We start from the raw sequence: 24153 nt of genomic DNA, 5'->3' as shown, positions 1-24153 counted from the left end.
AGGCATCGAAGGGTTATAGGCCGGCAACCCGGTCAACCCTTGACCTATCTCTCTATCTTGACAAGTATCGAGACGAAAGGTGCTTAACTTGGTGATTCTCTAGGTGACGACATCCCCTGGACCGACATAAACAAAAGTAAAAAGCAACGAAGACAGGCGGTAGGGAATGGAAAATTTAGAAGAAATTACAAAAAATTTGACCGTAAATCGATCATAAGGAGTAAATCAGTAAGAATATGAAAGGTGTAATTTATAAAAATAAAGAAATGAGAGAATAAATTAAAAGAAACATATGGAGCGAAAAATGGCCAAAATTCTGAATTCAAGTCAATGTCAGGGCAGTAAGAAATGTCCTATTCCCAACACATTTAAAACGAAACCGCCATTATACAAAAAAAAAAAAAAAAAAAAAGGGTAAAAAGTTAATGAATAATTTTTGGTACTAGACTATTAATGAAACCTAAAACCCTCATCCTTTGTTTTCCCTCTCTCAAAACACCAAAAACCCTCTTTTTCCCCTCTCTCTCTCTCAGCTCATTTGTTTCTTTCGCTTTCATTGGTTTTCCGAATATTAAATATAATTCAGGTCTCGATTTTCTTCTGCCCTCACCTGCTTGTCTAAGATCTTTGAATCATGGACGACCAAGATCGAATCGTCTCCACTGGTATGGCCCCAATTTTCATTTTGTTTTTTTCTGCTAAGACTATCATTTCTCTTTTGGTTTTTGTTTGTGGTTCATGTTATCAATTCAGAATTTGTTATAGTGAGATTCTGTTTTCTATGATTTCATGAGAATTCTTTGTTGGGTCGCGCCAAATGTAGCTTTAAAATGCACTATGATGGGTGTTGATTTCTTGATTCCAAAACCCTAAAATGGGGTTTCGTGTCGGCTGAGACCACAATCAAAGTGGTTCTAGTCTGCGATGAAACTTCTAACCCAGAACGGATATACCTAAAAATCACATTAGATTTTTTTTTTTTTTCCTCCAACTTGAGTTTGATAGTGCAATCAGTTTTGTATGAATTAGGGCCTCTTTATTGTGGATGGATGGTTGGTTTATTGTACAAGAATAGTTTCACTAGAGTTGGCAGAGAAATTTCGATTTTTAAAATCTGTGCCATCATTTCAGATCTCCACCTTCTTTCTCTTGGCACAGATTCCATCTGTCATGGTGTGGAATATTACCACCCAAATGTCTGACATTGAAAAAGTAGATATCTTCTCTAGACAAGCCGATTCTACCGTTGGTTGTTATCATTTGAGAGGGTGAAGATTGATGTGTGTAGTGTGAAGTTGGAGGGGCTGACTTCTTTTGTTTGTCTATTTTTTGTCAGCCTTTTAGCTTCAGTTCCAGCTTTTTTTTTAAAGCATGTGCTTCTTGTATTCTACAAAGATGCTGAACATTTCTAATTCTGAATGCAGGAGAGAGACCTGTTAAGCCAGATGTCTTGAAAGAGCAGGTATGCACTTGTATACCCGTCCACAATGTTGCCTCAGTTTTGTTTATTTTCATGTATTTTGGAAACTTAGGTGAATGCTTTCTATTAGTACTTCATTTTTTTTATATTTATCATCAGCCAGTTTTGCCCAAAGATGAGAGGATAGCTTCAGTAAATCCTTCTCCGGCTGCAGTCATTACAGGGCCTTCACGCACTGCCACAGAACAACCCAAGTTTTCAGATGTTGCAGGAGAACTTAGCACCACCCATCCACTCAATTTGTATGGATCCAATGAACAGAGTATGTCTTATAGTGGTTAGTTTCTTGGCTCTTTGCTTATGATGGATTTAGGAAGATTAAGAAGCTCAAAATAGTAGCGGTTGCTGTTAGCTATTCGTCTTATTCCTGTAAAATCTCAAGTGGTCTGACATTTTAGAACTTTTTGTTTCTTTTTACAAATTCTATCCTATGTTTACTTGTAAAAGTTTTATTCATATCCAATGCGACAAGCTTTTGATGGTGATAACAAAATTCTGCCATTATTCACATACTAGAGTTAAAATCTTGAGAGAACATATTTTAAAGTTCAGTCTGGTTTCAGGTTATGGAAGTAGCACTGGTACTTGGGATGGATATCCTCAGTATATCAATACTGATGGAATGCATGTTGTATCACCGGTGAGTTCAATCTTTAATTGTGCAATTTTTCAGTTATCCTTCTGAGTTAAACTTAGTTTGTTTTCCTATTTCACTGTTTAGGTAATGTACAGTGATAATCCATCTCTTCTGTATCACTCTGGTTATGGTTTCAATCCCGAAATTGCATATGGACCATATTCACCGGTTGCTACACCTTTGGCTTCTTATTTGGTAGATGGCCAGATGTATTCTCCACAACAGGTCCCCTTCTCTCCATCTTATTACCCTCAACCATCTCCTCCAAGTCTGTCTCATATTACTTCAGCTATTCCAGTGACACCAACTGAGCGGATGACCTCAGAAAGTAGTAGCACTGACAACATGGCCTTTGGGCCAGGATCAGGTTACTTTGTAAATTTTAGATCATTTAGTGGAGGAGATCTATCTGGAAATCTTGGTTCGAGCCCTTTAGCATCTCCAGGGATTTACCCTCAGCCAATGGGCATACTTGGATCTTATGAGCACAGTGTTGGGCAGGTTCGTTTGCATTTAACATTTCACTATTGTCACTGCATAATGAAGAAAAGTTGCTGAAAGTACAATACTGTTTGTTAGTATTATTGCTTTTAGACTGGACATATGGGCAATTTTGTTCATATTGATATGTTTTCATATAGGAGACATGTTGGTGATCTGATCAGCATTCTAGTTGTTCTCATTCTGCATCTTTATCATGATAAAAGTTATATAAATAAAACAGAAAATTATGAATGATGGAATAAAGTTACATTACCAAGCCTTTTGAGGAAAAAAAAAGGCCAGAATTTTTTTATTTGCATGAGGACAATGCTATCGGGCGTCAGTAATTTTCTCTGCAAAATGTTATTGACACTTGGTAGCATTTTCTCCTATGGTAGTCATAGGTTGAGCTCTGTGTTTCAAATTCTCCTGTTAGTGAAACTAGAACACACCTATTCTGCAAAAGAATACTTTGCAGTAACATTGTAAGGTTATTTGACGTCAGTACCATTAAAAGTGTTCTCAATGGGAATAAGAAGCTTTCTTAACTTTCTTAAATGCATGTATTAATTTAGGGTTTAGGGTTTAGGGTTTATGAAAGAATTAAAGTTAGGAAACAAGGAAATATAAAGAATGAGAGAGAGTGAGAGACAGAGAGCGAGAGAGAGAGAAAGCGGGGCTGTGAGGGGAATCAGAGAAGGAATAGAGAGTCTGAAGCTTAAGCCTAGTGTATTTAGAGTGGAGTCCAAATGTTTTTTCATTGAGATTGACAAGAAATCTCATGGAGAAACGATTATCATCACTGAAAGAAGCAGATCAAAATGCTTTCAGATTGGATTCGGATTGGGTTGTGCGGTTTGGCTCATAGATCAGCTACGAAAGGCAAGTTTTACAGGGCACAAAATATCTGCAGGGTTTTCAGAGGTAATAACTACACTTTCTGGGTGGAGAACTACAGAAACAAAAATGGATCCTTCATGAAACTTTCTCGATGTGGAAGATACGAAGCGGTCCATTCCATCATTTTACCGAAAGGGGAAGGAAATGAAGGCTGGCAACGGATGGAGGAGAATCTAAACACTTTCATGTTTGGGAAAAGCAAGGAGGAAGTGAAGCAAGTCCAAGAGAAAACGATGATTCAAAAACAGAGGGAGCGGCTTCCAGAAAATCAGCTGGAAAGCAATCGTAGCTCCATGAAACAAGGAGGTACTAAGACCCAGAAGCTGGCGGATACCAAAAAATCTTGGGCTTGTACAGTGATTTGTCAAAGGCAGGCTGTTTTTCAATCTTGGATGAACATTGAAAGAGGCTTATCAAAGTGGCTGGGCAAAGAGATAGAGCTTTATCCTTATCAAAACAACAGAGCTTTTTTTGTCTGCGAAAACTGTGAGGAGGCAGAACAGATTGCTAGTCATGGAAAACTCCCATTGCTGGGGCAACCAGAGGTCCTTCTTTTTGAGTGGGCACAAGGATTGACAAACAATCTGAAGAAGGTGGTGAGCTACGGAGGATGGATTGCAGTGAAGGGACTCCCACTTCATTGGTGGTCGCAGAAATATTTTAAGCAGATCGGCGATACTTGTGGTGGCTTGCTTGAAGTGGATAACAGGACAGAAGGCTTCAAACATCTGTTCGAAGCTCGGATCAGAGTCAGAGAGAACGAGATTGGATTCCTGCCTGAACTAGTGAAGCTGACTGAAGGTAATCAATCTCACATTGTACGTATCCAGTCATTTTTGCCGGCAAGACAACCTGCCAAGGCAAGAAGAAAGGAACTACAATTCCACTTTCTCTGTAAGAAGAAGTTGACAGAGGCTGCTGGGGATTCTATCTTTGAAGACGAAGATAATCGGAATATTGCTGGACAGTTTTGTGTAGGCAATTTTCCGGCGAGCTTCAGGTTGCCGGAAGCTGACTCGCCATTAATTGATATGACACGTGGCAGTCCTCAAAATATAGAGAAACAAAAGGTCCCTGAAGGTCTTAATGAGAATACATGGGAAGCAGCAAAGATTTCTTGGGAGAATAAGGAGCCGTCATTGGAAGTGGAGAGGGTAGATACAGAGTGTAATACTCATCTGAGTATGCCTGGCGCTTTAATTACTGGTGGAGCCCAATTTTTGAAAAAGAGCATTAATGAGGGTTCAATGAGCATGGGGCAAGTGGGGCCAACATCTTTAGTAGACTCAAACTTAAACTTTAATATATTGCATCAATTGTTTCCGGGTTTCAAGAAGGCGCCACTTGAGCCTGGAGGTTTAGAGGCCCAAGGGGAAGTTAATGCAGTGGCCTGCAAACAGGGTTCCTTGTCTGGAAAAAGTGGAACACAGAAAAGTCACATTGAAGACGGGGGAAAGCAAGGTAAACCTGGAGATTCAAAGTCCTCAAGCGCAACATACTCGTTGGGATTGAAAATTTCAACTAAACCTGTAGAAAAGAGAATTCTCAGAAGATACAGTGAAGGCGACTTGAGGAAAGGCAATTGGTCTACTGGGTTGGGCGGATCTCGAAGCTCGAAAACAAATTCTCCTTCAAATTCTGGGAAAGTTTCAAGAGACTTGCTTAGGGTGTTGAAGCCTGAAGACTTTGGAGGTAGAAGATACTTGCAGACAGAACAATCCCTGGGAGACAACAGAGTAAGCTGTAATTCGGTGTTACGAGGACGAGACGAAGATGAAGATAAGGAGGAAGATGAAGATGAAGGTGTCGTTGAAGATGAAGTTGAACAAGAAGATGAACAAGTAATTCTTGGAAAGAAGAAAGGAGGAAATGAAGGAACTTTTGAAGAAGAGCTAGAAAAGGAAGAAAGTAATTGGAAACCAAATCAAGAAGATATAGAAGATTTCATCGAAAGAGATGGGGAGGAAAACTTGTCTGTAGATCTTGCTTCGGATGATTTGCTCAGTTCAGATAGCTCAGATGACGAGTGCAGTGATGCGGAGTTCTCCTCTGTTGAAGGAAATCTAGACAGAGATCCGTTGGAGGATGAGGATTTCAGTTTAGAAGGTTTTATTGAAGGACAAACAACTAGTAACACCCTAGCAGCAATTCAAGAAGATGAAGGAAAGGTGGAAGATGGGAATAATTTTTTCCCTCTAGAGGGGACAAACAAGGATGGAGCTGTTGCATCTGGAAAAAATGGAGAAGTTAATCCAGCAACGAAAGAAGTTCATTCTTTAACCAAGCAATCTAAGAGAAAAGAGGGGTCAAACTCAACCAATGAGAGATCACATCAGACTCAGAAGAATGTCACAGGCCTACAAAAAATAGGTAAACTTGGGAAGTTCCTAGCGCCTATGAAGCTGAAAGTGTATGCAAGGAAAAAGCAGAAGAGTAAGAACACCCTTGATGCAAAAGCCAAGAAGGACTGGACAAATATGCAGTTAAATGCCAATGTTGAGATGGGAGAATCCAAGAATTTTAAATGAAGATTCTCAGCTGGAACGTAAGAGGGTTGGGGAGTAAGAACAAAAGAAGGGTGATTAAAAATTTATTGACTGAAAGTGGGGCTGATATAGTAATCTTACAGGAAACAAAAAAAGGCGAAATAGATCGAAGACTAATCGGAAGCATTTGGGGAGCACGATACAAAGATTGGGTAGCAATTCCATCGTGGGGAAGATCTGGCGGTGTGGTGGTGGTTTGGAATACCAGATGTGTTTCTGTGACAGAATCCGTAGTTGGGATTTACTCTGTATCAATAAAGATTGCTGGAGTTGATGGCTTGGATTGGTGGCTTTCAGGAGTATATGGCCCAAACAAATACAGAGAAAGAGTAAGGTTTTGGGAGGAACTGGCAGGGTTATATGGGTTATGTGGAAGTAGGTGGTGCATATGTGGGGATTATAATGTAGTCCGATTCCCTTCCGAAAAATCAAGTGGTGGGAGAACTACCCGAAGCATGCAGGCATTCGATGATTTCATAAGGGAGGCAAATCTTTGTGATCCAAGTCTTCAAAGAGCAGAGTTCACATGGTCCAATTTAAGGGAAAATGCGATCTGGTGTAGACTTGACAGATTTCTATACTCTACAGATTGGGAGTCCATGTTTCCAAACTCAAGACAACAGGCTCTCACAAGAGTAACTTCTGATCACTGTCCGATCTTGCTTGACACAATTAGTGTTAAATGGGGTCCTACACCTTTCAGGTTTGAAAACATGTGGTTGGATCATCCTTCCTTCAAAGAAAACTTTAGAAAGTGGTGGGATGAAGGAAACTGTGATGGCTGGAAAGGCTTTAGATTCATGAGAAAGCTCAAGATTGTGAAAGGAAAATTAAAGCTATGGAGTCGAGAGACTTTTGGTGATATTGGGAAAGAAAAGAAAGTAGTGGAAGCAAGAATAAACGAGCTGGATGAGGAAGAAAGGAGTGCAGGTATATGTGAGGTCAAAAAAAGGGAGAGGGAAGTTTTAAGAGGGCGACTGGAGGTGATTGCCCTGAGAGAAGAGATTTTCTGGAGGCAAAGAGCTAAGCTAAAATGGGCCAAAGAAGGAGACAACAACACAAGATTTTTCCACAAGCTAGTCAATGGCAGAAGAAAAAGAAATGTTATTGAAAAGCTGGAATTAAGCAATGGCATTGTAGTTGAAGAAGAGGCTATGATAGAGGAAGAGATCATCCGCTTCTACAAGAATCTCTATTCAAGCAAAGAGGAAGTGAGTTTCGGAATAGAAGGCCTCCATTGGAACCCAATAAGCGTAGAGAAGGCAAGATGGCTGGAGAGACCATTTGAAGAAGAAGAAATTAAAAGAGCAGTGTTCGAGTGTGACACGGATAAATCTCCGGGTCCAGACGGATTTTCATTCGCAGCTCTACAAAGAAATTGGAAAGTGATCAAAAGTGAGGTATTAGATGTTATGGCAGAATTTCACACAAACGGAGTTGTGAATAAGGTGACGAATGAGACATACATCTGCCTTATACCAAAGAAAGCAAATTCCCTAAAAGTGGGGGATTACAGACCTATTAGCTTGATAACAAGCTTATATAAAATTATTGCAAAGGTATTAGCTTGGAGATTGAGAGAGGTTTTAAGTGATACCATTTCTGGTGCCCAGGGTGCTTTCATAAAAGGGAGACAAATATTAGATGCAGTTTTGGTGGCTAACGAAGTGGTTGATGAGACAAGGAAGAAGAAGAAAGAGGGTCTGGTGTTCAAAATTGACTTTGAGAAAGCGTATGATCACGTAGAGTGGAACTTTTTGGATTATGTTATGGAAAGCAAAGGCTTTGGAGACAGATGGAGAAAATGGATAGGGGGTTGTCTGAGGTCAGCAAATTTTTCTATTATGATAAATGGGAGACCAAGAGGAAAATTCGGGGCTTCTCGGGGATTAAGGCAAGGTGACCCCTTATCACCTTTTCTTTTTACCCTAGTGGTGGATGTCCTGGATAGACTTATGGAGAGAGCAAGAGATTGTAGACTAATTGAAGGCCTGGTAGTTGGGAGGGAAGAGGTTGAAATCACTCATCTGCAATTCGCTGATGATACAATTTTCTTTTTGAAGGATGATGACCAGAATTGGAATAATTTAAACTTGGTCCTAGAAAGTTTCTGTTTGTTTTCAGGGATGAAAATCAATACATCAAAATGCTCCGTAGTTGGAATAAATACTGAGGCTGGGAGATTAGAAAGGATGGCTGATGTACAAGGCTGTGAGATTGGAGTTTGGCCTATGAAATACCTGGGCCTTCCCTTAGGTGGTAACCCAAAGCAAGCTTCATTTTGGAACCCAGTTGTAGAGAAAATTGAGAAGAGATTGGAGGGTTGGAAAAAAGCCTTTTTGTCGAGAGGCGGTAGGCTGACATTGATTCAAGCAGTTCTAAGCAGCCTCCCAACATACTATTTATCTCTATTCCAAATTCCGGTGGGAGTGGCAAAGAGATTAGAATCTCTTCTGAAAATTTTTTTCTGGGATGGAGTCGGAGAGGGTAAGAAGAACCATCTACTTCGTTGGGAGATAGTGTCGAAAAGCAAGGAAAGAGGAGGGCTGGGAATCGGGAATCTAATAGCAAAAAATAAGTCTTTCCTAGGGAAATGGCTTTGGAGATTTCCTTTGGAGAGAGAGTCCTTATGGCATGCTGTAATAAGGAGCAAATATGGATATGATGTGAATGGGTGGGACACAAAGCCAATTTTGGGTGGATCAAGTAGAAGTCCTTGGAAGGATATTTCAGCAGGAATAAGCCGATATTCTCTCTGTCATAAACTAATTGTAGGCAATGGCAAAAGAGTGAGGTTCTGGGAAGACTCTTGGCTAGAGGATCAACCCTTAAAATTCTACTTTCCAAGGTTGTTCAGACTATCAAGACACACCAACTATTCAGTGGAAAGGTTAGCTATCCCTCTCATTTTTCCGATGAGCTGGGACCTTGGATTCAGAAGAAATTTAAATGATCAAGAGATTGAGGAGTTTGCCTCGCTGATGGTTAAGCTAGAAAATGTCCGATTAGTGGAATCCATACCAGATGAAAGGAGGTGGAAGCTTGAGCCAAATGGGAAATTCTCTTGTAAATCTTTCCATAGCTTCTTAATTAGTGGTGGATCAGATCCAAATTTTTCTCCTGCAAAGTTTATTTGGAAGGTCAAGGTCCCTACTAAGGTGAAGATTTTGGGATGGCTTGTGGTACTGGGGAAGACGAATACATGTGATGTTCTTCAAAGGAGAAGACCGGGAAGTTGTTTTTCTCCTCACTGGTGCATTTTATGCAAGGCTCAAGGGGAAAGTGCTGATCATGTCTTCGTGCATTGTGAAGTGGCTAATTTCTTATGGAAAAAATTATTTAGGGAGGCAAGAGTGGACTGGTCAACTCCACTAGAGAGAAGTGACTTGCTAAGAGAAAACCCCATAGCGTTTGGTAAAGGTAAAAAGGCCAGAACCCTTTGGGGTTGTGGGGTGCTAGCTGTAATTTGGGTGGTCTGGATGGAAAGAAATAAAAGATTATTTGAAAACTATGGAGGGGTGGAGAAGGAAGACCTGTGGGAGAGAGTCAAGTTCTGGGCATCCTTATGGGTTTCTATTTCTAAGGAATTCAAGGATTATAATCTCTCCTCCATTATACTTAACTGGCAAGCAGCTGTAGTATAAGCCCCTAGGCCTTGATTAGTATTATTAGACGAGATGCTAGGCCTATTGCCCTAGCTGCCCTCTTTAGATCATTAAGGCGGACTCCTTGTCCGCCTCCCTGTATCTCGATGTTTGCTTTTTTAATAAAAAGCTGTTTCTTCTCAAAAAAAAAAATTTATTCGGAGCTATTCGGGTGGGATCCATTTTCTCGGGAATATGAGTCGGAAATTTTGTTCCATGGATTTGAGAGGGTGAGGGCTTGGTCAGATATCACTCTTGCATGATACACTGGCCATCCATGTGTGCATTTTTTTCTTGAATAGTTGGAATTCTAACCATACTTGGATGTCATTCTTACTGTTATCTCATCTAGGGATTCATATTTGGCACCTTTGGGGTTTTAACTTTTTATTTTATTTTATTGATTATGGAGTTTGTTAATCATATATTCCATGATACTCGAGTGTAGAATTTCCATTTTTACTTGTTAGCATGGCAATGCAACTGGTTGCATCTATGGGGTTGACTAAGAGTTGATCTATGATTTAATTTCAGATTTCTCATCCACAGAGATCAATGCATGGATTTGGACTGGTATCTAGTTCCTTTACAGGGCGCTACCCACATAATACTTCTCATCAGAGCTCCAACTTTGGTGGTCCTTCTTACTTGTTTGGTAATGACCGGAGCCGACTGACTGTTGACAAGGGTAGAAGAAGAGATAGGGAGTGGGATTCAATTTCCGTTTTCAGTAATTCACATGATATCTCCAATGACCGTAATCGAGGACCAAGGGCTTCAAAGCTGAAGGACAAGAACGTGTCTGACCAGGGCTCTTCATCTAGTGCTAGGAAAATGGATCTATCTGCTTCTGGAATTAACCTCGACTCAATTAACCAGAAGGATTTTGTCACAGATTATGAGGAGGCAAAGTTCTTTATCATTAAGTCTTTCAGTGAGGATAATGTTCATAAAAGTATTAAATACAGTGTTTGGGCCAGCACTCCCCATGGAAACAAGAAGCTTGATGCTGCTTATCATGAGGCGAAGAGGATAAAAAGCAGCTGTCCAGTCTTTCTCTTATTTTCGGTATGCTTTGTGTTCCTATCTTCCTAATTGTTGACTGGGCCTTTGTGCCTAGTTTGGGGTTTTAGTTTGGGGGGATATAATTGATATCAGCATCACAAGTACGAGGTAGAATCTAGATTCTTGGTGGGTATCAATATCCATGAACAGCCTGGTAATCTACAAAGTTTATGTGGCAAGCAAATTGGTCCTTTATGTTTTGGAATTTAGTAAGATACGGTTTCATGGTTTGAAATGTCATTTTTCTTTCTTATCTGGCACACCTATGTTGTGCTGAATGATATAAGTTTCAATGGTTCTGTTTAAGTAATCTTTCACAAAAGATTATGGATTTACGCTCTGTATTGCTCTAGTTATTACATTATTTCTATACATCTCTGTTGTGACGTTGTCATTTCTTACAAGAAGTTAGTTGCATATTGAAAAGAAATTCCTCTTCTTGTTCTGGTGATATGATCTAAAATACAAGTTAGTCCTCTTAAGAAGATTTTGGTTGCAACAGGTTAATGCCAGTGGACAGTTTTGCGGAGTAGCTGAAATGATTGGACCAGTAGACTTTGGAAAAGATGCTGATTACTGGCAGCAAGACAGGTGGAATGGCCAATTTCAAGTTCAGTGGCACATTATTAAGGATGTTCCTAACATTCGCTTCCGTCACATTCTACTTGAAAATAATGATAATAAGCCTGTCACTCACAGCCGAGATTGTCAGGAGGTAGTGAATCTCTCTCCATCTGTCACTTTCATTTAGAGATAATCTCCAAGTTCGTTTAGATACTACCTGGACATTTAGTTGGTTGCTCTTTTCTACTATACTTGGCTGTTGTCTCTATGTATATGGGAATTGTGTTTACTCGATGAAATTACAGCTTTTTAGGTAAATGATACTGGATATGATAATGAATGTTTGCCTTGGGCTTTAAAGTTTTGTAGTTCTGTACATAGTTTCCAGGGAACATTGATCTTCTGCCAACATGGCCTTGCCATGTGCTTGTATGATGTATTGCAAACATTGTTGTATTTCAATTATTAAGTTTGGCCCTTTGTTGGAACTTTCCTGCTTTCCACTTATGATTTCATCTGGCTATGAGTTGCCCTGTACACTATAAACCTTCAAGGGGTCATGTTGGGTTTGCACTTTGTCATCCTGAACTCTTTTGCAGATAAAGACTCATAATTTAGGTTAAAACTGCAAAATGTGGGTAGATTTGAACTGTTAAATTTTTCACCCAGGTTGTATCCCAATGGGTTTTCTGCGAAGTTCTAATGGGGCCAGTAACATTGAACCCTCAGTCTTGTATTACTCTTTCATATCAACAAAATTTCAGGTTCCCAATGGTCGATCCCAACTAGATTCCAAATAAAAATTAACTACCATGTATTTCGGTCACTAAATGCTAGTTATTCATTTATATATATGTTCCATGGATTATCTGCTTCCTTTAATTTTTTATTTTAAGGACTTTTGACCTTTTACTTTATTTAATTTGGCTCTTTTTGCTGATTCTTAGTTCTTGTTGATATTAAAATATAGGTGAATCTGAAACAAGGAATTGAGCTGTTGAAAATTTTCAATGATTATGATGCACGGACATCTATAGTTGATGATTTTGAATTTTATGATGACCGCGAAAGGTCCTTGAAGGAAAGGAAAGCCAGACAACAAGCTTGTGCAACTACAGATGCTTCTGAGTCAGTTGCTCTTGATACTGTTAAGGAAGCTTCTAATATTTCCGATCAAGCCTTGGAGATGAAAGGAAGTGGTAGCAAAGAATTTGCAGGAACTGAACATGACAGTAGCTCCAAAACAGATTCAGTTGTATATGAACATGATGCTGTACAGCAAATATCTGATAGTTTATCTCAAGTATTGCAGTTGGAAGAGAGTGACAAAGAGGTAGTACCACCATCTGAAAGAGGCGGCACACATGACAGCGAGTCCGTTGACAAGGAGGTAACAGTTGTATCAACTTAAAGTTGTGGCTAAGCACCTTAGGCATGTATGTGACGACACACTACTGTACCATTGTGATTTTAAGGATTCTTCACTCACTCGCTGACAAATTTCGAGGTGGTAATTTGGTCATCTCGAGCAGTCTGGGTTCAAGCGGATTCCCGTTCCTTTATTCTTCATGGTCAATTGTTCAGAGCAATTAAATGGTACTCCAGGAACGCTTTGGCAGGGAGGCTGTTTGACACTTTTGTATTGAATTTTTTTTTTTCACTCGTTTTCTTTGAGGGCAGATAGCTTTTGGAAATGTGAAGTAGTTGAGCAAATATGCATGTTGCGGTGGGGCCTTCTGTATTTTATGTCCGAGTAATTTTATAGTTCTTGACTGGCTGGGTAATGGAAGAATTGTGATGTTACCCATTTGGGAGGTAGATGAATAAAGGAATTCACAAAAAGCATTGTTACAGAAAATAATATCTTTTCAATTCTGTTCTCACATCCAAGTTTCTATAATTCAAATTTGTGGGTTGGTCATAATTGGCTCTTATAAGAACACTTTAATGGGTCTATCTGCAACTGGAACTCGGAACCTGGACAATTGTTTTAGTTGGACAGTATCTGCTGGGTCGTCATATTGTGGAACTTTTTCTCTAATATACAACACCAACTGGTGTACATCTAGATAGTAGATATGCAAGTTAAACTTACAAAGTTACAAGTGCAACATAATTGGTTATAAAGTTCATTGATCTGTCCTCTATACCCAGTCTTTACGGCACTATGAATCTAAGTTCACCCCATTGAGCCGAAGAACGTGAAGGATTTGATTCTGATGGCATCATGAGCTGGGTTCACCCCATAAAGCTTAAGACCATGAAGGATTCGGCAATGAAGCTTCTGTAGCTAAACATGCATATGAAATTTTCTCTCAGCAACTTGTCATCATGATGCTGTAACTGATTCATAAATCTCAATGTACTTGCGAGCTGTGTTGTTCCAGCTATTATCCATCTTCATTACCTTCTTAACAATGCAATTCCATTCTCCTGGCTCTGCAACAGAAATTGAAGTATTAACTAACTAAACAAGAAACAAAGGCAAGGAAAAAAAAAAAAAACAAAGAAATTGACTGAGATTCTGAGAAATTTGAGCAAAATCAAATCAATGTTTGAACTCTTTAAGGCCTCTTCAACTCTAAAGGAAAAAAAAAAAAAAAAATTCTCATCATAGCTCTATGTTTCTGAAATAACAGATGCTGAGCTCTTTTTCTTTTTTCCTTTTGGTTTCAGATTTGTTCCCAAAATGGTTTGCAATCAAGCATTGTTCGTAACCTTTTTTTCTTTACATATTTTTTTTTAATCTTTTTATTTTTATTATTATTTTTTTTTTTAGAATTGCAAGCTGAAGATTACAGTAATGGAATTCGGAAATTCAACAACCAAGAAATTTACTAGGGTAAATAGTTCAATCATTTATAAATGAAACAGAATTACATGCAAGGAATTTTTGACTGCCAAATCAAAACCTTGAGGAATAATAAAAAGATTCCCAGCTGATAAAATCTCAAGGACTATGAAATTTTAAATACACCGTTTAGTTCATATTTAATAACTTCCATTTAGCAGAAATACATCTAAGTAACGGACATTTATAAATGAAACAGAATTACATGCAAGGAATTTTTGACTGCCAAATCAAAACCTTGAGGAATAATAAAAAGATTCCCAGCTGATAAAATCTCAAGGACTATGAAATTTTAAATACACCGTTTAGTTCATATTTAATAACTTCCATTTAGCAGAAATACATCTAAGTAACGGACATTTATGTAAAGGAATTGCTTAACTACAGCTCTGAAGTTTTTCATTTTTATGGAAAGCAGCCGCCAGAAGTGAGGAGAAGGGCACACATACACGCACAGAAAAGAGAGAGCAAAGAGAAAGAACAGTCAACAATCTATTACAAGCAGAACTTACTGTTTCTATAGCAAGTAAATGCACGATCTAGAGCACAATTCAGGGAAGCTTCATCCATTCCTTCAAAAACAAACCTAACAAAGACAAATAGCCATGTACTTATCAATTCATTGAGAAGGCGTGTTACAAACTAAGGTCAACCCCATTTCATAGGCAGTAGCTTTGAATGACAATAGCTAGTGGTTAAAAGGTTACTTCAAAGTGAACTGTGTGCGTGTGCGTGTGTGTGTGTGTGTGAGAGAGAGAGAGAGAGGGGGGGTAAGCTGAGAAAACATGCAATGGCCCTTTAGTTAGCACTAAAAAGCTCCCCCCCCCCACAGGGAATTTGATTCTTGAGCCAATAGGTGAAGCTGATGGTTGATACAAAAACTTTAATTTTCAAATGTTGCAGAAAGAATTAAAGTTACCCATTTGCCATCTCATGGTTTGACTCATCATCCATGTCAAAGACTGTATCTGCAAGACCGCCAGTCTTTCTAACTACTGGGACCTGAAAAGATCAATTTAACAAAATATGACCATATAACTTTTAAAGTTCTCTACCAAACTGTATATCTACTGGAAATATAAGTAATTATATCATAACATACACAATGTATAGAAGGAAAAAACAATGCATAGATGAATGGTGTAGCAAATTAAACTAGCAAGTAATGGGCATATGTAGATGATTGCTGGTGATTTTTTATGCAACAATAATTTCCATATAGCTTTGCTCTCCTACAAGAAATTTGATAGTTATATGTATAGCAAGAACTACATACTGCCCCATAACGCATGCCAATCATTTGGGCCAGTCCACATGGCTCATACATGGAAGGAACTAGAACAATGTCTGCAGCAGCATAAAGTAAGTGGGATAGCTCCTCACTGCATACAAATGTAACAAATAAACAAAAGTTTGTAAGCAGAAACATGCACTGTATGCTTTTCGGAACAATGGACAGCAAATTTATATACATGGAAATTTATAACAATGGACAGAAAATTTAGTATAGGACAGCCACTCAAGCTACTGTAAGGAAAGGTATCCAATCCTCCCAAGACAATTAGTTCCAACAGTCAAGAATATATCAAACTAATTTTTAAACACAGTCCAAAGTAAAATGGGCTGTAGATTATGAATTTGGTATCAATTGTAAGTGGTTCAAGATTGATTACCTATACATCAATAAAATCCGAATGCTAGGACCTTGGTTAAGCTACAAAAGGAGTACCAACATGTTAATGTCTGTCGCTTGCTTTGATTCAAATAATAGGGAAAAGAAAACTATACATACATATGTTAACAATCACTGATCTTCAACTAAACTATCTCATGAAATAATGAATGTCCTTTTGTTCTTGTTTCGGTCATTTGTGTTTGTATCATTTGTTTATATAAGAAGAAGAAAGAATCAAGGAATTTGATTAAAAGAGGTACCACATTTGGTTCGTTCGGTGTTGATTAGAAAATGAAGATATGGGGCACAAAAACTATAAGATGAAGAAAGAGTGAAAAAAAGAAATATATGTAGCAAATACATCCAGTAGCTAAATAAAAAGAGTACGGGTTGGGGTCAGACAATTGCGTTGAGACGCGTAAGTCGCTATATAAGTTGGGACAAAATAAAGATCCCCTTTTCTGATTCTCGATCAAGACAGTTTATCTTTCTCTTTTACAAATATTTTGTAGACTAAAAGTAGATAAAGCAAGGACTGACTCTGTTAAAATACAGTAGTATCATACTGATTATGGGACACTGAAGCTGCATAGGAGACCTCTGGTTCCTAGCAGAATCATAGGGCATAAGCTTAACTTTCTTGCTTTTCTTTGGAACAGGCCAAGGGAGTGGTTTGGCACTAACCCAATAGTTTGTTTTATAACTAAGCACCTCTACAGTAGCTTTCACTCTTTGATTTATTTTCAGAAACATCTACATGAATTACAAACCAAGTCATAGAGTCACGGTTGAGGAAAGAGAGAAGTGACGAGGGAAATAAGAGACAAGAAATACAAAAGGAAAATACAGACACAGAAACTGACAAAAATATAGACATGAAGTTGATATATAAGCATAAAGCGTTGTTTACATATTGTATCCACAATCCTAGCATAAACCAAAAATCATAAATCTTAAATCCAATACCGAATCTGCAAGGTCTTCAAATTCTCTTTCAACCCGGTGATCCGGGGCTTTTCCCAGTACAACCATCTGTCCACCCTAAAATTTAGTCCAACATGTAGAGGAAAAAGAAGCTCATCATATCACATGCCGAATACTTCCCAAAGATATTAGAATGTAAAGCAAAATTGTGGAAAACATAAGATAGTACTTGCCAAAACTTTTCTCATGGATAAATAATTGGTTCAAAAAATGGCGACACCTTTTGGTTTCAATGTAAGCAAATAATTATGAAACATATTGCTTTCCTGCGGTCTCAGTGTCACACATATATGAAACAGATCATACAATTTGGAACCATGATATTATTATTTTATTTTATTAGTATCCTTTATCAGGTTTATCATGTTTTAATTTAGGGTATGATCCTTGCTGTAGAAATATGTATACCTTGTAATCTCGTATTGGGCCAATTTAGTGAAGTATCAGTCATGTTAGTTTCAAGTATCAACGTATTTAAAAGAGGATTTCACCTTGTCAATGTCACGCAGTAGAACATTATGCCATGTATAACAAAGGAACACAAGCATAAAGTCATAAACCATGCACGGACAAACACATGGTACAGCGCATGAACCAACACAGCCACTAACCGCACACTAACTTAGGAGTACAAAATATATATGTCAGGCAGTAACAAACTTACTAGTTCTTCAACTTGCTTGATTGCATGAGTAATCAAATGAAGACCCTTTTGTGCAACTAAGCGAGTAATACAGACAACCAAAGGCACCTTGAGAGTAGTATCTGTCACGTGGTTGCCTGAGGCCAAACCAAGTCCCCTTTGAACATAGTATTTGCATAACTTCTTGCCCTCAGAGTTTTTAACTGCAAGAAACAAAAGAAAGGATAAGGAACATAATCTATTGTGCCCTGTAAAAGAGTGTGTCCATACACTAAATGGGACCCTTCACACTAGTGTACGGTAAGGTCAACAATTGGACTCGATCACACCCATCCAACACCCTGTCACGCTTGCCACTCCTAAACAACGATACTTTTGTTTGTTAAGTTACTTGAAGTGCAAGTAATTCATGCATCTGTCTGTAATCAAAATCCAGAACAATAGTTGGCGGATATCATGATCATTTACTCAACTGAAGCTGATTCAATCAGCCAAACAAATGGAATATTTGCTATGTTGGTCTAGGGTCTATCTCTTTCATAGGCTATCCCTCTTGTAGTCTTGGGTTATCTTTTGCTTCCTGTAGCTAGCTGTGACTTTCCTGTCCATGGCTCTTGTTTCTTGTTTCTGTTTTGTTTTTTCAATAAAACTTTGTTTCATTTCACCAAAATAGAGAGAGAAAAAAAAAAAAGAGGAATATTTGGCTGTGGTAAGGATAGGAGTTGGTGTACTGTTCAACATATAGGATCCAGCTCCTCTTTCTCACTCAGATTTTCCCTCCGTTTCTTCTTTATAGAAAATGCAGATTCCAAAGATTTAAAACCACACTTCAGATTGCTCTAACTTAATATCAAAGTACTGATCCATCTTACACATTGCACTTTTGCAGACAACACACAGCTTCCTGCTCTGGAATTTATCATATGAAGATATAGCAGATATATATTCTATATCTAAAGCACTCATTAGATGAGTTACAGAGATAAACAATACAAATTCCAGCACGCACAACTCCACCCAAAATGTTGACTTTCGAAAGTGATTAACAATGACGGATGAACTAAGAGGGAAGACTACAATGACACAGAACTAAGTTTTACTTGGTGTGACCTTAATTGGGTACGCATCCACGAAGAAACCTAATACTAGTATCATCCACAGAGAAGGCTGCAAGTATTTGCAGAAGTGATCCCTTTTTTTTTTTTTTTTTTTTTTGAATAAAGGGCTGGTGCGGCTGCCCTCAAGCTTTGATTAATGAAACTATCGAATACAAGGGGGGGGGGGGGGGGGGACATGAAGCCTAAACCCCTGATCTTCTTATAGGGTATGGAAAGCGCATTCCTTTTCCTCACTTCTGACATAGGACTTGCTACAAATAGTGAGACCAAGTGACCAACTGCATCGTATCAACAGAAAGAAACAACTTTCCCTAAACTTAATAGTCACGTAGAGTTATTGTATTATTTAAATTTAGCATTACATGCAGAAGTATTTCGAGAAATTGAAGACAGCAAATGGTACCAAAAGATTTTTAAATATAAAGATCAAATTGAAACTTTAATATAAACTGCCTCATAGAAGTTACCATTGAATTTCGAAGGCAAGAAAACATCAGTAGAAGGGTTCCACATCATAGTGTCTATTCCATTTACTATACCAAAGTACCTGTAGCATTACTATAAGGTCAACAGATGCATTGACGACAATAAAGGGTTTATATTATCAGAAACTAAAGATTAAGATGAATATAGACCTATGACGTGCAAATAGCAAAAGACTTTCCTGAGAAGGAAATGTGATTTGAACAAATTCATACAAAGTCATATCAGTAAAATGAACCGAGTTATATGCCTTAACTGGATTTCAATCGCATCAGAGGTAGGCGTTAGTGTTTATAAAGACCAATGAAGAAAGATGTCGTTAAAAAATTAACATGATGAATCTGAGCACAAGTTGCATGGAAATCAGTTATTAGTGTTTACAGAATATGAGTTAATTATCACAGTTAAGGAACTTACTTATCACGATTTCTCATCAAAGTACTTGAAAGCCATCCAGAGCAGAGTGTCTCTTTGAGATATGTTGGAGAAACTGTGCTGAAAATGAAAGAAGAACCATGTATTGTCAAAAAAGATACCTGGGGGGGTTGTGGAGCTTGTGTATGTCAATGTGGGTGGGTATGCACTCATGCCATCACATGTATACTGGAAAGTTAATGACTATGCTAAATGCATTTCAGGAAGCAGTAGTAAGTTGATGACTGCTGTATGTCAAGTGAGCAGGACTGTTTCAACTACAAGCACTACTGGTTTCGGATTTCAAATTCCAATAAGTTACTGTGAATTATGGGACATCCTATTACCAGCAGTTACTTCAAGAAAGTTGAGATGTTCTGATCAATGGAAATGCACATCATTCTCTGAGTCTGAAGAAGCAGTCAAGATTTATTATAATTTTTGAGAGATGGGTGTAACATAGCACTATAGAAGGATTTTATAGTCGTTTCTTGTTCTATCTCTTCCTCAAGCTTCACCAAGATATCAGAGCCCATTAGCTTCACGCATGCAGTGACTTCAGGGCATCACGTGTGTGGTGACATCTACATGACATCCGCTTAATTCTTACTGGTGTCAGCAGACACAAGATTGTTTGTGTAATCCCTTATATCTTAAGCTTATCAAAGGTTTGGTTGCGGTGGTCCAAAGTTCGAAATACTCTCTCTCTCTCTCTCAAGGAAGTAAATAAAATGCAAAGAAATTGTGCATTACTTAGTTGGCTATGATATCATTTGTGCACATAAGCCAATCAATAAACGAATAAAGGAACATCATGCAAACAATTTGCAAATAAAAAAAATGAGTCAGGCCACTTACACTACTGCATTGCTGTAGACAATTCCACCTTTCAATAAGCTTAACCGTTCGGGATTGTGACCAACAGTTCGATCATCAACTGCCTAAACCATATTGGTAGGTGTGAGAGGCATGGTAACTTTTAGCTGTTAAAGCGAATAATTTCAAACTCAACTGGGAATTATTTCTAGGGGATACTTCACCAGAATAATACAACCAAAACACAAAGACTGCAAGGACGATTTCAGTTTGCTAAACTTTTAGCATAGTAAAGGTCTTCTTCACAACAAGAAATACTGCTTGCACTTTTTTCCGGAAAGTAATAGATAGGTGATCATTGAAGCTCATTTATCTTTTTTTTTTGAAAAAAAAAAACCTTGGATATTTATTAGCCCAAATAATGAATCCCATAAACATAACATTATGCTGAGACCCCATGTAGCAAAAACCCATTAACATTTCACAATACACATACACACAAAAATCACTCTGACACATGAACCTCACCTTGTCAAAGGTTGCATAGAGGGATCCATCAAGACCACACATGCTAAGTTGCTCTTGTCTGCCACAAAAAAAAAAAAAAAATGTCTATGAAGAGGTTTTGCCCAACTTAAAAGAACTTCTTTGATCAGAGAAAAAAAATACTTAAAAGAACTTTAATGGATCACAAAATGTCACTTCAGTTTAAGAATACAACAAGTAAAACATGCATTCGGTGGTTAGCTGATGAGTTCTAAAATGCTATTGGCTTGGGTAAGCACTTAAAATATCAAAAATCAAAAATGAAATCATAATGTACAAAGTTTTTTGAAAGAAGCATAGTTGCACAAGTAATGCAAGAATGTATGCTAAAAGTAATAACTTTTTGATCCATGATTAAATTAAAAGAAAACTTACTGGGATTTGAACAATAGTAGGACATGAACAAACATCTATAAACCCACTTTAGCAATAGAAAACAAACCCTAAATAGACCTCTAGAAAACAATAAAAGAAGCATAATTTCATTGAAAAGAGATAAAAATTGCAATACAGGGGACAAGTTGTCGAATAGACTATGAACTAATCTAAAACAAGATACAACAAAATAAGAATGGTGATGATACAATAAAACAGCAAATAAGATCTGTCTCACAAAAACAATTTTCAGTCATGTGAAAAGAAATTCCACAAAAGAAGATTGATTAAATCAAGAGAAAGGAGCAGAAATAAGTAAAAGGAGACAAAAAGTAGCCAGAAAAATGAAATTGAACGACCATATACTTATCTTTGCCATAAGAACTAACGTTTGCTTACCTACATTCACCATAGTGCTCCATGTTATGGATTGTCAATACTATTCTCGGCTTCTACAAATTAGGATCACACATGGGGAAATCAAATATTATATGCAAACTTAAATAACCATACAGCATTGTTATCTGTTAGAAAACGTGAAGCGGGAACAGTAGCAATAAGAGAAGGAAGTACCTTAAGTGAAAGATGATGATACATGTCCCAATAAAGTATGGGTAAAGCACCAGCCTGCCACTCATGGACATGTATGATATCAGGTTGTGTTCCAGTCACCTGCTATGATGCATATTATCTTGTCATAAATTGGAAGAAAAAAATATGTAAGATAACAATTTGAAATGAACTTTCATTTTAGGACAAGCTGAAGTTTATCCATAATGCATATTATCTTGTCATAAATTCGAAGAAAAAATTATATGTAAGATAACAGTTTGAAATGAACTTTCATTTTAGGACAAGCTGAAGTTTAATCAATGAAGAGAACTAAACACAATAGTGAAGAAAAAGTCCCCTGTAAAAAAATATGAGTAATTTATATGAATTGTAACGAGGGTATAATGCTACAAATAACTGTAGAACAGCTGAGGAACTACTTCATTTAAATTATTATTAACAAAATTGAGCTCTTTATACAATTTACTTAAGTTCAACATATTTTCCTGCAAAGGGTAAATACTACAAATATTCAAGTAACAGTTCATATTCAAGTCATTCATGGAACAATGAATCAAGTAGTTCTTCACTTTCATTATATGTGTGTGTATATACATATTTATCATTTTAGAACACAAATTCAAGATGCCTACCAGTGGAACAAACAGACCTTTTAAATTAAATGCATGCAAATGATTAATAAGAAAAAGTTTGTTCAACTATAGATAATTCCTTGGGAAAAAGAATAGAAGAAAAATAGAGAAGTCACTAGTCCTAAACCTGCATCCATTCAAGGCAAGCACGACTAAAGAACATATATGCCTCCAGCTCATTGTATGAACCCCCATACACCTGATGTCCCTTAAAGAACTGACAGGATGGTTCAAGAAATATAACTGGGATTCCTGAAACTACCCCATGATATGCATTAATGGGGATCCAGTTTCCATCATGATAAGAGTTATATGTTGTGATTAACGTCAAGTCATTGATTTGATGCTTCTGGATACACTCATAGAAAGGAAGCATGATATGCACTGTGTGGCCACGAGATAAACATGCTCGAGCAAGTCCAGTTACAACATCACCAAGACCACCAACTTTCGCTATTGGTGCCATTTCAGCTGTAACATGAACAATGTGCATGAGTTTGGAATCCTTGGTTTGTTCAGAGGTAAGTTCCAAGTTTGCATCCCAAGAAGGGAACTCCTTCTTCCAAAATGGGATTTCATCTGTTGGAGAAGGCCAAACAAATCCCTGAATATCAGAATCAGTCAAATTTGTTGGCTTTGCAATGCCGACCTGCAAGTAGGAATGGTGATTAAAAGTTGAAAAGACAAATCTTGAAAATTGAAAGGATTATGGTTCAGTCATATTCATGATCATGGTTTTTAGAAATTGAGAGAAATCTTCAAAATATAGTATGGGTTACAGTTATCTATGCAGTAATTCCGAGTCTAATTACCTTGAGCTTTTTAAGTTTCAGTGGTCCACAGACAGAGATTGAATCATAGCTTGAAATTATATGCAAGTAAGACTAGGGTGCTCCACCCAATACATAAAAAGGAAGCATGTCTTGGATTTTTTTTTTTTATCTTTACAACAAATACAAATACAAATACTAATCGTTTCGTTTAATATTAATAAGGCTGCATGTATCTAATCTAGATTGCATAACATGAAGCCTACACACTCGCAACGCCTCTTCCGACACAAAAACTTGACATATATATGTTTACAGCAAAAGCCAAAAGGTATCAGAAGAGGGGGTGGCAATCCTCTGATAATCGATCAGGACAGGATCGGATCATAAAATGAGATGCATCAGTCAGTCAGTCAGTTGGGAAACAGCAAAATACCTGTGATGTGTGAGCTTTAATCTTGAATTTAGAGGAGCTGCACAAGTTGTTGTTGTGGGCACTCAGTCGTCCCGTGTTTCTTCTTCTGCTCAACACTACCTTCCTCGGCCTTGGATTCCAGAGTCTTGAAGTTGAAGCACAAAGCAACTTTCCCGGAATTGCACACTCCATCATCACCACTCTCATACTTTCTGAATCCAAGACTTCTGAGTTACTCAGAACTCTGAAAGAAGACAAGACAGCAATTAAGTAGAAACATAAGTCCAGACCAGTCCACAAGGAAAAGGAATACTTTCTTCTCATTTGTTTGTTTCTCTCGGAAAGGACACAATAAATCAAATAATCTCATTTGTTTGTTTGCGTACCAAATTGGCTGAGACGACATCTTCTCTTCTCTGGGCTGCCCAGTCATCTTCCAATCATTTGTTTGGACTTTGGAGTAGGGAGTTTGTGACTAATTCCGAATCCTTGGTTGGAACAATCAAGGTCAAGGGGGAGAGGCAGGCCTCCATCCTCCA

General features: G+C 37.9%; 2 protein-coding genes across 5 annotated transcripts; one reads left to right on the top strand and one right to left on the bottom strand.

Annotated features, from left to right (window-relative positions):
- The first annotated feature begins 495 nt into the window (after positions 1 to 495).
- Positions 496 to 13092, top strand: LOC133711042 (YTH domain-containing protein ECT4-like). 4 transcript variants are annotated; one of them, XM_062137213.1, is made up of 8 exons: positions 496 to 665; positions 1425 to 1462; positions 1580 to 1757; positions 2044 to 2120; positions 2202 to 2618; positions 10240 to 10758; positions 11258 to 11470; positions 12290 to 13092. In XM_062137213.1, exons 1-8 carry the CDS (start codon positions 635 to 637, stop codon positions 12728 to 12730), a joined length of 1914 nt encoding a protein of 637 aa, XP_061993197.1. In that variant the 5' UTR covers positions 496 to 634; the 3' UTR covers positions 12731 to 13092. The 4 variants fall into 4 exon arrangements, with proteins under 4 accessions (XP_061993197.1, XP_061993196.1, XP_061993195.1 ...); XM_062137212.1 differs by having other exon boundaries at positions 1580 to 1742; positions 10225 to 10758; positions 12290 to 13090; XM_062137211.1 differs by having other exon boundaries at positions 10225 to 10758; positions 12290 to 13090.
- Positions 13093 to 13182: 90 nt separating this feature from the next.
- On the bottom strand, positions 13183 to 23820 carry LOC133711043 (uncharacterized). The gene is made up of 15 exons (XM_062137215.1): positions 23636 to 23820; positions 22557 to 23078; positions 21798 to 21896; positions 21624 to 21676; positions 20832 to 20889; positions 20346 to 20428; positions 19491 to 19568; positions 19058 to 19137; positions 17494 to 17675; positions 16812 to 16886; positions 15844 to 15884; positions 15447 to 15552; positions 15090 to 15172; positions 14683 to 14756; positions 13183 to 13758 (listed from the first exon to the last, which is right to left on the bottom strand). The coding sequence occupies exons 1-15, from the start codon at positions 23807 to 23809 to the stop codon at positions 13649 to 13651; spliced, it is 1818 nt and encodes a 605-aa protein (XP_061993199.1). The 5' UTR covers positions 23810 to 23820; the 3' UTR covers positions 13183 to 13648.
- Between the last annotated feature and the right edge of the window lie 333 nt (positions 23821 to 24153).

Source organism: Rosa rugosa, chromosome 5 (assembly GCF_958449725.1).
Source record: "Rosa rugosa chromosome 5, drRosRugo1.1, whole genome shotgun sequence".
NCBI classification, from domain to species: Eukaryota; Viridiplantae; Streptophyta; class Magnoliopsida; order Rosales; family Rosaceae; genus Rosa; species Rosa rugosa.
The sequence above is the reverse complement of the archived record's forward strand: the minus strand, read 5'-3'. Positions and strand labels throughout refer to the sequence as shown.